At 51.3% G+C, this 12,723-nt stretch overlaps 1 protein-coding gene across 7 annotated transcripts in view; it reads left to right on the top strand.

Annotated features, from left to right (window-relative positions):
• Positions 1-12,723, top strand: part of NOD2 (nucleotide binding oligomerization domain containing 2) — a 44,671-nt gene that overhangs the window by 14,786 nt on the left and 17,162 nt on the right. For 6 of the 7 annotated variants that reach the window (XR_012518533.1, XM_074403056.1, XM_010347836.3 and 3 more), the window contains exons 3-7: positions 94-199; positions 2,754-4,569; positions 8,430-8,513; positions 8,720-8,803; positions 11,730-11,813. Coding sequence is in view for 6 of the 7 variants with exons in the window: in XM_074403056.1 (XP_074259157.1) it covers positions 94-199; positions 2,754-4,569; positions 8,430-8,513; positions 8,720-8,803; positions 11,730-11,813 (2,174 nt within the window). In the remaining variant the exon portion in view is untranslated. The remainder of the gene's footprint in view (positions 1-93; positions 200-2,753; positions 4,570-8,429; positions 8,514-8,719; positions 8,804-11,729; positions 11,814-12,723) is intronic. The other variant, XM_074403072.1, reaches the window with a different exon arrangement.

The raw sequence follows: 12,723 nt of genomic DNA, 5'->3' as shown, positions 1-12,723 counted from the left end.
GGGTAGAAGAAGATGCCTATGAAGTTGTAGTAATCAGTAAACCTTCCCACATCAGCCTTTCTGGAAAAATAATGTCCTCTGCATTCCCTATAGGCAAGAAGGCTGCTTGATCTTGCCACAGTGAAGGCGAATGGATTGGCTGCCTTCCTTCTACAGCATGTTCAAGAGTTGCCAGTCCCGTTGGCCCTACCTTTGGAAGGTAGGTATATGTTCTCAGTTAATCAGAAAGGGAAGGCAAGTCAGTGCAGATCCAAGGTTAGGAGCAGAACACACCTCAGTTAGCATCCCATGTGCTGGCAGTGCAGCCTCCCTATGACTCAGTTTCCTCATTTTAAGGATAGCACCACCCCCTATCTCATTGGGCTTTTAGGAGAATTAAAAGGACAAAAGTGTATAATGTTAGCTATTAGCTTTCATTATCTCCCACACAATGTAATGGTAATTGGAGCTACCATATATTGAGGGCTAACTAAAGGTGCTACTTAACTATCCAAACTCTCATTATCTGTACCAAAAAGATATGGACGTATGTTTGGAGTTAGGGCGGGTATCTCTTGACCTCTGAAATTTAGCAGCTCACAATTGGAAACTCAAGAACCAAGTGGATCTAGAGACTGTGGTATCCCTCAGTGCCCAGAGTCACCACCCAAACTCAGGAACAGGTGGGGCTTGGACAACACCATTTAACCATGCCAGGCATCCTGCCAGGTGCCTAATGGACAATGTCTACCCTTTGCAACAACCCTGAGAAGTAGGTGGTGTTTTTTTCCACCATATAGATGTGGAAACTGGGCAGGGAGGTTAAGTGACAAGGGAGGGGGAGATGGGTGTGATTGTAAACTGTCCCCACCTATACTTTCTCTTTTCTTGGGAGAAGAAATGTCAGTTGTAAAGAGAGAGTGCAAGCCTGGCACTCTTTAGGGCTTGTTCCTACACTGCTGTATGGAAAGCTCATTGGCACCGAAGCCTCCTGAGCTGTGCATGGTCCTGGCAGATGGGTCTATCACCCTGGGCAGTGAGCAAGCCTGTGGGAGGGGTGGCTGGAAGCCTGTGCCTGGCACTCAAGTGTGCACCATCTCATCAAAGAATGGGATGTAGACACCAGTCCACCACACAGGGGTGCACAGCATGGAGCACGGGGCCTGGTTCAGCCCCTGGTTAAGGTTTGCTGTTGATGTCATCAAGCACAACTGGTTACTGTAAGACCAGGCCAGGGTGCAAGATTCCTCACATTTCTAAAGGCGACAACGGATGTGTTTATTTCTCTATAAAATGGACATTTTTTTTTCTGGAGAATTTTAGTATCATTGGTGATGGCTGGAAAGCTTGCATTGGACATCAGGTTGGAAGAGGAAGATATATATCTGATATGTATTGGAGAGGAAGATATCTATCTTATGGTCTGAGTTCAGCAATCCTGATATATTCAGAGGGCAGAGAGCTCAACAATAATCATCAACTCTGGGAACAACAGAGGTGACATAAACACAGCGTCCCCTCTCTATGACCACAGAGAGCAATCAATGAGCTCAGAGCTCTCTGAAAATTGCTTCTTAGTTTTGGGGTTGAAAATTAGCGGGCGAGTGTTTGGTTGGGAGCAGTGAGGCTGTGATGGCTGGGGACCATTCAACCAGCCTGGGACTAAACCAGCACTTCCCCATTTCCCCTGAAAGGGGAACTAAACCCTGACACAGGAAATGGTTTGCTCGCATTGCTTTCAGGATGAGAAAGGAAGAGCAGTAGCCTTTTAAACACGCCCAGTGCATGAAGTCTCCCGGCATGGGGTGCATAGGGAGGATGGGGAAGTGGAGGCAGAATCACAGTGCTTGGCTGGTGTGCCCTGGTGACCCTGAGGCCTTTTGTTGCTAGGAAGATCCAGATCACTCAGGATCATCTCCCCATCTCAAAGTTTAGCTTCATCACATCAGCACAGTTCCTTTTGCCATGTAAGGTAACATAGTCACATGTTCTGAGGATCGGGACATGGACATCTTTGGGATCTATTGTGCCTACTATATCCATTAATAATCATGATAATAAACACTGTGTTTTGGGAGTTTGCCATATCAGATATTCTTCTAAACTCTATTTTATCTCACTGCCTCCTGAAACAATCCTTCCAGGTATATATTGTCCCCATTTTTACAGATGAGAGACTGAGGCCTGGAAAGGCTAAATGGCTTGCTCAAGCGAATGGTGGACCCAGGTTTTCAAACTCAAGTGTGTCTGACTTCAGACACTGGGCTCCTGAGCCCTTCAGTCTATTGTTTCTCTTTAGAGAAAGACAACTGAGGCTGAGTGGTGAAGGGATTTATCTAAAGCCACCGGCCACTATGGCAGGACAGATATCAGAATACAGGTCTGATCCCAGCCAAGAGCCTCTTCCCATCATCTACAACTCCTCCTGGTGTCAGTAATGATAACGGCAGTCACTGATGTCTTTCGAGCACTTACTTTGTGTTGGGCACTGTGCTAAGTGTTTGACATAACGTTATCTTAGTTGATCTGTGTAAAAACTCTGTAAGGTGGTGACCAACATTTCTCACACCTTACAGAGGTGGAAACTGAGGGTTAGGAAGTTTCCTTGACTGTCCTCAAAGTCCACAGCTTGTGAATGGAGGTGCCAGGATGGGCGTCTGCTGGCTCGCCTTTCCCTTCAGTTATGTCACCTTTCCCTACAGCAGCCCACTGTCTAGTTAGGTCCTATCTTCACCATGGTGCCACCTTCATCTGCCTCTTCTTCTGCCTTCCAGCTGCCACATGCAAGAAGTACATGGCCAAGCTGAGGACCACGGTGTCCGCTCAGTCTCGCTTCCTCAGTACCTATGATGGGGCAGAGATGCTCTGCCTGGAGGACATATACACAGAGAATGTTCTGGAGGTCTGGGCGGATGTGGGCATGGCTGGATCCCTGCAGAAGAGCCCGGCCACCCTGGGGCTGGAGGAGCTCTTCAGCACCCCTGGCCACCTCAATGATGATGCAGACACTGTGCTGGTGGTGGGTGAGGCGGGCAGCGGCAAGAGTACGCTCCTGCAGAGGCTGCACTTGCTGTGGGCTGCAGGACGAGACTTCCAGGAATTTCTCTTTGTCTTCCCATTCAGCTGCCGGCAGCTGCAGTGCGTGGTCAAACCACTCTCTGTGCAGATGCTACTCTTTGAGCACTGCTGTTGGCCTGACGTTGATCAACAGGACATCTTCCAGTTCCTCCTTGACCACCCTGACCGTGTCCTGCTAACCTTTGATGGCTTTGATGAGTTCAAGTTCAGGTTCACGGATCGCGAACGTCACTGCTCCCCGACGGACCCCACCTCTGTCCAGACCCTGCTCTTTAACCTTCTGCAGGGCAACCTGCTGAAGAATGCCCGCAAGGTGGTGACCAGCCGCCCTGCTGCCGTGTCGGCATTCCTCAGGAAGTACGTCCGCACCGAGTTCATCCTCAAGGGCTTCTCCGAAGAGGGCATCGAGCTGTACTTGAGGAAGCGCCATCGTGAGCCTGGAGTGGCGGACCGCCTCATCCGCCTGCTCCAAGCGACCTCAGCCCTGCGTGGTTTGTGTCACCTTCCCGTGTTCTCATGGATGGTGTCCAAATGCCACCAGGAACTGTTGCTGCAGGAGGGTGGGTCCCCGAAGACCACTACAGATATGTACCTGCTGATCCTGCAGCATTTTCTGCTGCATGCCATCCCCCCAGACTCAGCCTACCAGGGTCTGGGACCCAGTCTCCTTCTGGGCCGCCTCCCCACCCTCCTGCGCCTCGGCAGACTTGCTCTCTGGGGCCTGGGCATGTGCTGCTATGTGTTCTCAGCCCAGCAGCTCCAGGCAGCACAGGTCAGCCCTGATGACATTTCTCTTGGCTTCCTGGTGCGTGCCAAAGGTGTCATGCCAGGGAGTACGGCGCCCCTGGAATTCCTGCACATCACTTTCCAGTGCTTCTTTGCCGCGTTCTACCTGGCACTCAGTGCTGACGTGCCGCCAGCCTTGCTCAGACACCTCTTCAATTGTGGCAGGCCAGGCAACTCGCCGATGGCCAGGCTCCTGCCCATGCTGTGCATCCAGGGCTCACGAAGGAAGGACGGCAGCGTGGCAGCTCTGCTGCAGAAGACTGAGCCACACAACCTTCAGATCACGGCAGCCTTCCTGGCGGGGCTGTTGTCCTGGGAGCACCAGAGCCTGCTGGCCGAGTGCCAGGCATCTGAGAAGGCCCTGCTCCAGCGCCAGGCCTGTGCCCGCTGGTGTCTGGCCCGCAGCCTCCGCAAGCACTTCCACTCCATCCCGCCAGCCGCACCGGGTGAGGCCAAGAGCATGCATGCCATGCCCAGGTTCGTCTGGCTCATCCGGAGCCTGTATGAGATGCAGGACGAGCGGCTGGCACGGAAGGCTGTACGTGGCCTGAATGTCGGGCACCTCAAGTTGACGTTTTGCAGCGTGGGCCCCACTGAGTGTGCTGCCCTGGCCTTTGTGCTGCAGCACCTCCGGCGGCCCGTGGCCCTGCAGCTGGACTACAACTCTGTGGGTGACATTGGCGTGGAGCAGCTGCTGCCTTGCCTTGGTGCCTGCAAGGCTCTGTAGTGAGTGTTGCTGGGCATTGCTGTTCGAGCACGGGGGAGCACCATCAAGGTTAATTATGGGAGGCCCGAGCTGGGATGCAGAAGTCTGGGCCCAGCTTCACCTCTTTCACCCTTCTTTGCAACCCTTCCCAGACTCCTTCCCTTCTGGGTCTTAATTTCAATATGTGACAATGACAGCCATACTTTACTGACTGGCCTATGTGCTGGGTCTGGTGCTACACTTTCCAGAATGACCTCATCTAACCTCTACAACCACCTTGGGCTGTAGGCAGGAATGTTATTATCTCCATTATCCTTGACTTGAAGCTCAGAGAAGTGAAGTAACTTGTCCAGAGTCACACAGGAAATGGCAGAGCTGGGTTTCACAAATCACACCTTTCTGATTACAGGTTTCCTGTCCCTCCACCAGTCTGTGGATACACTTCAGGGGCTTCCTGAAAGCCTTGAGGTCACATGCAGAAAGTTTTGTGCAATATGTGTCGGTATCAGGAACGACACCAAATCAGAGGTGACTTGTGCCCCATCAGAGACTTTAACATTCCAGCCAGATGGGAATTTCAGGACCCAAGAGATGGAAAGGGGTTGCAGGGTTTCAATCACTCTTGGACTCCTTAGGTAGCACAGTGTCCAAGCAGGATTTCAGCACTACCTGTATTGCTTAGAGCCCTAGCCAAAGATGTGAGGTTTTGCCCTTTGGAGAATCTGTGCTCCTGAACTCAGGGGTCTCTTTGTTTATCTTAGGCCTGGGGATCAGCATCCCACAGATTCCCCAACATCCTTCCAGCCTTGAAAGGGGAGGCCTTGCTTCTATGTAGAACCTACGAGAAGGCAGAAGTTCTAGGTAGAAATTAAGATCTATTCCCAGCTTCCTGGGGCTTTAGGCTACCCCAGATGACCTTAATTGACCCTCAGCAAGGGACGACCCTCTTCTTGAGAGTACTAGGTTGGTATACATCTTCTCTGAGGCAAAGCAACGAGATTTATTTTTCTCCATGGACCAAACACATGGATATCCACTAGAAACTGTGCAGTGACTTTTGTTAACCCTGACATAGGGATGATGGTCATAAGGTTATAGTATAATAACAACATGATACATAACATATATAGCAAATATATATATGTATTCTATGCAATGAATATAAATATGATTATACCCATCATGGTCTTGGAGGAAACAGATGACACACTTCAAATGGGTGATTTGAGGAGAGTTTAATAAAGAGATTGTTTACAAGCCATGGGCAGGTGTTAGGAAGAGCAAGAGGGTTGGTGCAGGGGCCTGGGATTAGTAACAGCTGGGGGAGTGTAGACCTGAAGGGGCAACGGGAGGGAGACTAATTAGCTGGGAAGGTATGGCGAGGGCTGCCTCAGATTCTGCAACGTGGAAGAATAGAGCTGTCCCCTATCTCCCTTCCCTGATCCTTGCTTCTGCCCAGTGACCTCCGCTGGCTGGACCCATTAGAGAGGCCAAGCGGGCTGCTTGCTGGAGTGGTTCTCAGACATCAGCTTCCCATGAGCCAGAGATGGGTGCAGAAGCGAGAGAGTGGAGGTGGCCAGGCAAATGGAAGACAGACAGCACCAAACTCTTTCCCTAGGAGGGAGGATCATGGCACTTGAGTGGGAATTTGGAAACCTATCTGTTGGAGCAATTTTCCTGATAAAAATAAGAAGGTGCATTTTCCTGGGTAGTAGCCTCACAATTTTTACAAGATGCCAGACACTCCTGGGCTGTGTGATCGTCATAGGCCAGTGCATCCCTGGAATTCTGGAATGGATCTTCCATTCTTGGTTAGGGATGTCCATTCCCAGGATGTGCGGAAGGGCTCCGGGAAACCTGTGGGTCTGTCTCTGTTTTCAGAGAAAGGTGAGAATGGCCTGGTTCTAGCTCATGGTGCTCCAACTGTGGTGTGTAAAGGCACTTGTGGAAATGCAGATTCCTGGGCCTGCCCCTAGTGATTCCCATTCAGTAGTTTTGGGGTGGGGCCCAGGGCATCTGTATTTTTAACAAACAATCCTGGTGATTCTGATACAAGCAGTCTCACCCTGGGAGAACTACTGGTCAGCAGCAACCAGCTTGGTTTTCTATGAGCAATTACTGTCCTTGAGCAAGTTCTGCTCTTCACCCTGCACACGCTACAATTGCCAAGGCTGTACGGGAGGGGAAGCAACCGTAAGGTTGCTGTGAGTGCACTCTGCGTGTGTGTGTGTGTGTGTGTGTGTGTGTGAGAGAGAGAGAGAGAGAGAGAGAGAGGGAGGAAGGGGGAGGGCTCTCCCACAGTGCCAACCTGTCTCTCTCCCACTTGAAGTGTTTCCATGCCAACCGAGATCCTCAGCCTCTAGGAAACCCCATATACACAGTGCCCCTGTATAGATTTCTTTAGACTCTGGCTCTCTCTGACTCCAGAGTGATGGGTTTCAAAGTTTTTTGGCTGTGACCCACAATGATTGAGAGAGAGACAGACAGAGAGAGAGCGAGCGCACCCACCACCATGTAAATATGAAACCAAAGCGTCATGAAATGACTTTGCTCTATGAACTCTGATGCACTGTGCTCTCTTCTGTTCTGTTCAATCTGTATTTTAGAAATGCTGCTCAGGACCTCCAAATGGTTTGCATGTCCCACAACCTGCAGTCTAAAAAAATCACTGCTCTAGAGAAGTGGCCGTAAGAGGCCCTAAGGGAGAAGCTGCACCATGTCAGGGAGAGGAGTGGGGTTTGGAGCCAAGCTGCCTGGGCTCAAAGCCTTTATGTGCTGTTCATCCTTGGCAAAGTCACTTCACTTGTCTGTGCCTCAGTTTCTTTCTCACGAATGCACAAAATAATGGTACCTGCTTCACTGGCTTGTCGTGAGGATTAAATAGTGTTATTATTGGGCAGTGCTAAGGATAGGGACCAGGGCTAGCAATCACGATTCTGGGTGACTTTTACCATGTACCAGGTGCTCACAAGGCTTTATATACACAGCCTGGTGAGGCTGATAATACTATTATCACAGATGGAGACTCCAACAGATAACTAGTAAGTGGCTGATCAGGAACACAGTATCCAGCCGAGGCACTCCAGAGCCTGAGCTGTTAATCATTCAGTCAGGGCCTCCCAGGTTTGCCTGAAGATAAAGAATTACGTGCACAGTTGTTAAAATATACAGATCCCTGGGCCCCACCCCACACATAGTGGATTACCAGCTCCAAGGCACGGGCCTGAGAATCTGTATTTTAGGGAAGCTTCTAGATGAACTTGTGATCAGGTGAATTTTGGGAATGGTGCCCCAAGAGGAGTGGCAGGCCAGGCTTGCTGGGCAGGGACTGGCCTGTGGGAGTGGCATCACTGGGGTTAAGGACTGGGCACTAGCCACAGCCTGCCTGCTTGTTTCCAAAATTTGTGGCCGGTCTCATCCAGCTGGTCTACTGTCTGCTGGCCTAGATAATGGTAAATTTCTCCAGGGGTAGCCTGTCTAGTTCAGGCTGTACCTTTCCCATATATCAGCTCCTTTCCACCATCGTACGCTTTTGAGGCTGCTGTGATTATCATGTTCCTTTTACAGAGATGGAAACATTGCTTCAGATTAGCTCTGTGATTTCCTTAGGATTCCAGGGTTCTTTAGTGGCAGATCTGGGCCCTGCTTCCTGGACCGTCTGTCATGGTGCACCATACCACGTCACCTCCCCCGCCAGGGACCTTGGGATCTCCACTTTTCTGGGGTGCTCCATCTTTGCAGGGTTTCCTGGAAGCACAGATGCTGGCACTACAGGGATGAATGAAAATCTTTTTTGTAGATTTTTTTTTGTAGATTTGTAGATTTTTTTTTCTTGTCTTTCCAGCTCTGTTTTCATATGTATTTATCTTGTCTCTTTTAGTTTGCGCGATAACAATATCTCAGACCGAGGCATCTGCAAGCTCATTGAACATGCTCTTCACTGCGAACCATTGCAGAAGTTAGCGTAAGTCAGCCTGGGCTGTGGACATTGGGCCCCGAGTCCCCTGGTCTCACCCCAGGTCATGCAGCCTGGGTAGCTGTGAGTGATGGGCTAGGGCAGGGGCTGTTTGCATGATGGGGGGTGCAGGTGATTCCTGCCCGGAGGGGAAGCGCAACGCTGGGATTGGGTGCTCCCCGTCCAATGTGCTTTGCTTCTGTGTCTCTGAACAGTCTGTTCAACAACAAATTGACTGATGGCTGTGCACACTCCATGGCTAAGCTCCTTGCATGCAAGCAGAACTTCTTGGCATTGAGGTGAGCCCAGGTTTTTCTTATTCCCTGGAAACTGTTTTTTGTCCCACAGCTGAGTCAGTCTGGTCTGGTCTTGGCCTGGTGCTGCCCGCACTGGCTGCTGACCTCCTGATTGAATGTAGGGGCAGTGTGTCATTTTGAGCAGGGGTTCTCTCTAATGCCTTCATCTCCCCTGTAAACTCTGGACTAGCTCTGCTGAGGGCTTCCTGTCTTTTGACCTTTAACCCGTAGGGCAAAATGTTTTTCTAGTGCCCTTTCTTTTTCTGTGTCTAAGAGTGTCACAGCTCTCTGGGGTGACTGAGTTCCACGATGCATGTTGAGCTTGTCTCGCTGGGGAAGGCATACACAGTTACTTGCCACCCCAGCTGTGGCAGCCAGTGGCTGCAATACTCCCAGAACGTCCTTTCACCATTCAGAGCATGCAAGGTTTGCAGTCTCATCTGGGTCTGCATTTCTGCTGCTCCAGTGTCTCCCAGTTTCAACTGGAGTCTCTCTCTCCTACCTGACACTGTTACTGTTATATTGCCCCTCTACCTGGCCCCTGGGTTGGCCTGGCTTTCTCTCTCTCTTCCCCGGATATTCTTGCCTCCTGTGATTTGCGAGGTAGTAAAAGAAGACAAGTTAAAAAATTGCTTCCCTCTATTGTTTTACTTCTTGGGCTGGATTTGTGAATGTAAGCTGCCATCTTAAAATGGCTGGCCACATAGCTCAGTCTCGGCGAGGGCTACTGAGATCAGGACCACAGGTGCCGATCTGTGTATTTGTATAAAGGACTCTGTCAGACTCACAAGCCTGGAATAGGCTGTGGCCAGGTGTGGCTGACCCATCCCTGAGAAGGGTGCTAGCTTCCCAAATGGAGGCTGTTTGTGGACAACACAGTCGTCCTCTGTTATGTGCAGGAGAGACATTCTAAGACCCTAGTGGATGCCTGAAACCAAGGAGAAGACCAAGCCCTACACATACCATGCTTTTTCCCATACCTACACACCTTCGATAAAGTGTTATTTACAAATTAGGCACAGTAAGAAAGTAATAGCAACTCATAATAGAACAGTTATAGCAATATGCTATAATAAAAACTATGTGAATGTGGTCTCTCCCCGTCTCTCTCAAAATACCTTCTTGTACTCTACTCAGCCTTCTTCTTTTTGGGAAGATGTGGGGAGGTAAAGTGCCTGTGTGATGGAAGGAAGTGAGGTGGATGGCGCAGCACTGTGACTTAGCGCTGGGCTGCTGTTGACCTGACCGCACGTCAGGAGGAGAATCATCTGCTCCCGGAGATCCTGAATCTTTGAGCCCCGATGAGGTCGGTGGTTGGCCATCAAGAGCAGATCGTGTTGATGACTACTTAGTGGGAGCATACAGAGCGTGGATACGCTGGACAGGGGGCTGATTCACGTCCTGAGCGGGATGGAGCCGGATGGTGCGTCACCAGAATAGCATGCAATTTAAAATGCATGAATTGTTTATCTCTAGAATTTTCCATATAATATTTTTGGAATGCAGTTGATTTCAGATAACTGAAACCGTAGAAGATGAAGCTGCAGATAAGCAGGGGGCAGGGGACTACCGTATATCATTGTAATTGAGAGCACAAGCTCTGGAGTCAGACCGCCCGAGGTTTCAACCCTCCTTAGCTGTGTGACCTCAGGTCAGCCCAATGTCTGTGTGCCTCTGTTTCCTCTTCTGTAGAATGGGGGTAATAACTATGGCTACCTCACCGGCTGTAGTGATGAGCAAGCCAGTTAATCCACACGAGGGGCTGCACCGTCTGGCAGGGGCTTTATATAGTAAGCGAGTGGCTGCAAGATGCTGGGTAAATCACACAAGCACTCAGCTTCTTTCTCCTTATGTGAGTCCAGTCCTCCAAGCAGGGATCCGATGTGCCACACATTTATCGGGGAAAATTCCTATGAGGGGAAGTGGAGAAGGGAGCTGGGGGAGGCTGGGGGGTGTGTCCCTGAGTGAAGGAGAGAGGGAAGGAGGGAAGATTAAGATGGGGCACCTTGGACTTCAGAGCAGTCCTAAGACATTTGGGCAAGGCTGATGAGGAGTTCTTGAGCAAAGTTCACCCAGTGGGGGAGCCTGGTGTCTCAGGCAGGGGCTGGCAAGCAGCCTTGGTGCCACACCAGGACGTTAGATTTTGGAGCACAGCAGCTGAGGCCTTTGGCTACCTCCAGGGAGCTGAAGCTGGAGACCTGAAAGGCGAGTTCTCCTATCTGCCACACCCCTCTCCAAGGGTGCAATAGTATCTGCCCTATAGGATTGTTGTGAGCTGAGTGGCTTGAAGTTCCTTGAAAGGGTGAAAGCCTATTGTTACCCCAGGAAGCCTGGGGTTGCAGGTGAGCTCTGGGGCTTCTCTGAAGCATTTTGAGCTGTCTGCATTTGCTTGTAACAGGAGCCTTCCTTGCTGCAATCTTCCCTGAGCCCTAGCCTTGGCCTTCCCTCCCGCTTTCCCTCCTGGAAGGCTCAGCGGGCTCCCCTCCTCTCCCCCAGCCACGTGGACCTGCCCAAGGCTCTTGTGCAACAGGTAAAACCTACGTGAAGCAACAGCAGATCTGGGAAGGCTGCAGAGGGCACAGTGGGGTCTGGATCAAGGGTGGCTGAGACCGCAGGGAAAGGTGTGAAGCTGAGTCACCCTCACTGTCCTGGGGAAACCACCTCCCAGGACAACTCCCTACTGTGGCTCCTGCCCGGAGCTGTCATGCTGCTGTTCAGAACTGTGTGCCGCCATCCCTTTTCCTTTGCTGGGGGAAAACGCTGTGGTGGGAGCCGCTGAGTAAACGGGACCCAGCAGCAAGGGCACCCGCTATGGCTGCTGCCTCTCAGGCAGGTCCTCAAAGCTTTCTTCCTGCCAGAACACAGACGGCCAGCCCTCCGCTTCTGGTTGCCACTGTGTTCCCCCAGCCTCCTCTGTCTTCCCTTCCAGGCTGGGGAATAACCACATCACCGCTACAGGAGCCCAAGTCCTGGCCGAGGGGCTCCGAGGCAACACCTCCTTGCAGTTCCTGGGGTAGGTTGGATTCCAGGAAGAGGGACCTGCATGGAGGGGCTTGGGACTTTTGAGGATTTAGGGGCAGGTGAAACTCTTCAGCCAGGAGGCCTGGGGGCAGTACAGCTCCAGTAGGGAGGATGAGCCAGGGAGAGAGTGGGCGGCTCTTGACTGCCACCTTGACATTTGCTGTATGTGTGACAAACAGGAAGTTTGGGATGTTGGGGTTGGGGGAGGGCAGTGCCCATGAGCTGGTGACAGGAAGCCCTCTGGTCCTCAGAGGGTGCTAGGGCTGTACATTGGCTGCATATTAAAACCATGTGGGAGCTTCTCAACACTATTGCCAGGCACCCTCCCCCGCACCGCAGACTGATGAAGTGCAAATATCTAGGTGCAGGGCCCAGGTATCAGGAGTTTTAAAGAGCTTTCCAGGGGATGTGCAGCCACGAGTGAGGACCCCTGACCTAAGAAAGAGAAGGAAATGGGGAAGAATCGGAAGGCACCCAGGGTGGAGGGGGCTGTGCTAGGTTTCTCAGAGCTCTTGCTCCCTGTAGGACCATGCTAGGGCCTGCCAGGGAGGGGAGTACCCAGACGGCAGCCCCAGGGCAGCCTTCCTCTCTTTGCTAGACACCCAGGCTTGCACCCATGCTGTTCCCAGCAGCCGCTCTCCTATCCTGTCATGCCCTACAGTTAACTGGGGTCCATTTGACAAGAACTGAGGGTTTGAGAACCTGGGACTGTAGGAAGAGAGAATAACCTTAGGGCTTAGGGGTTCCAGCCCATTTTACAGGGAGGCAAGTTGCTGCCAAGCTCAGTTGTGGTTTTTTTTTTTTTTAAGACAGAGTCTCACTCTGTCACCCAGGCTGGAGTGCAATGGCATGATCTTAGCTCACTGCAACCTCCACCTCCCTGGTTCAAGCGATTCTCTTGC

This window comes from Saimiri boliviensis, chromosome 1 (assembly GCF_048565385.1).
Source record: "Saimiri boliviensis isolate mSaiBol1 chromosome 1, mSaiBol1.pri, whole genome shotgun sequence".
In the NCBI taxonomy this organism is placed as follows: Eukaryota; Metazoa; Chordata; class Mammalia; order Primates; family Cebidae; genus Saimiri; species Saimiri boliviensis.
The sequence above is the reverse complement of the archived record's forward strand: the minus strand, read 5'-3'. Positions and strand labels throughout refer to the sequence as shown.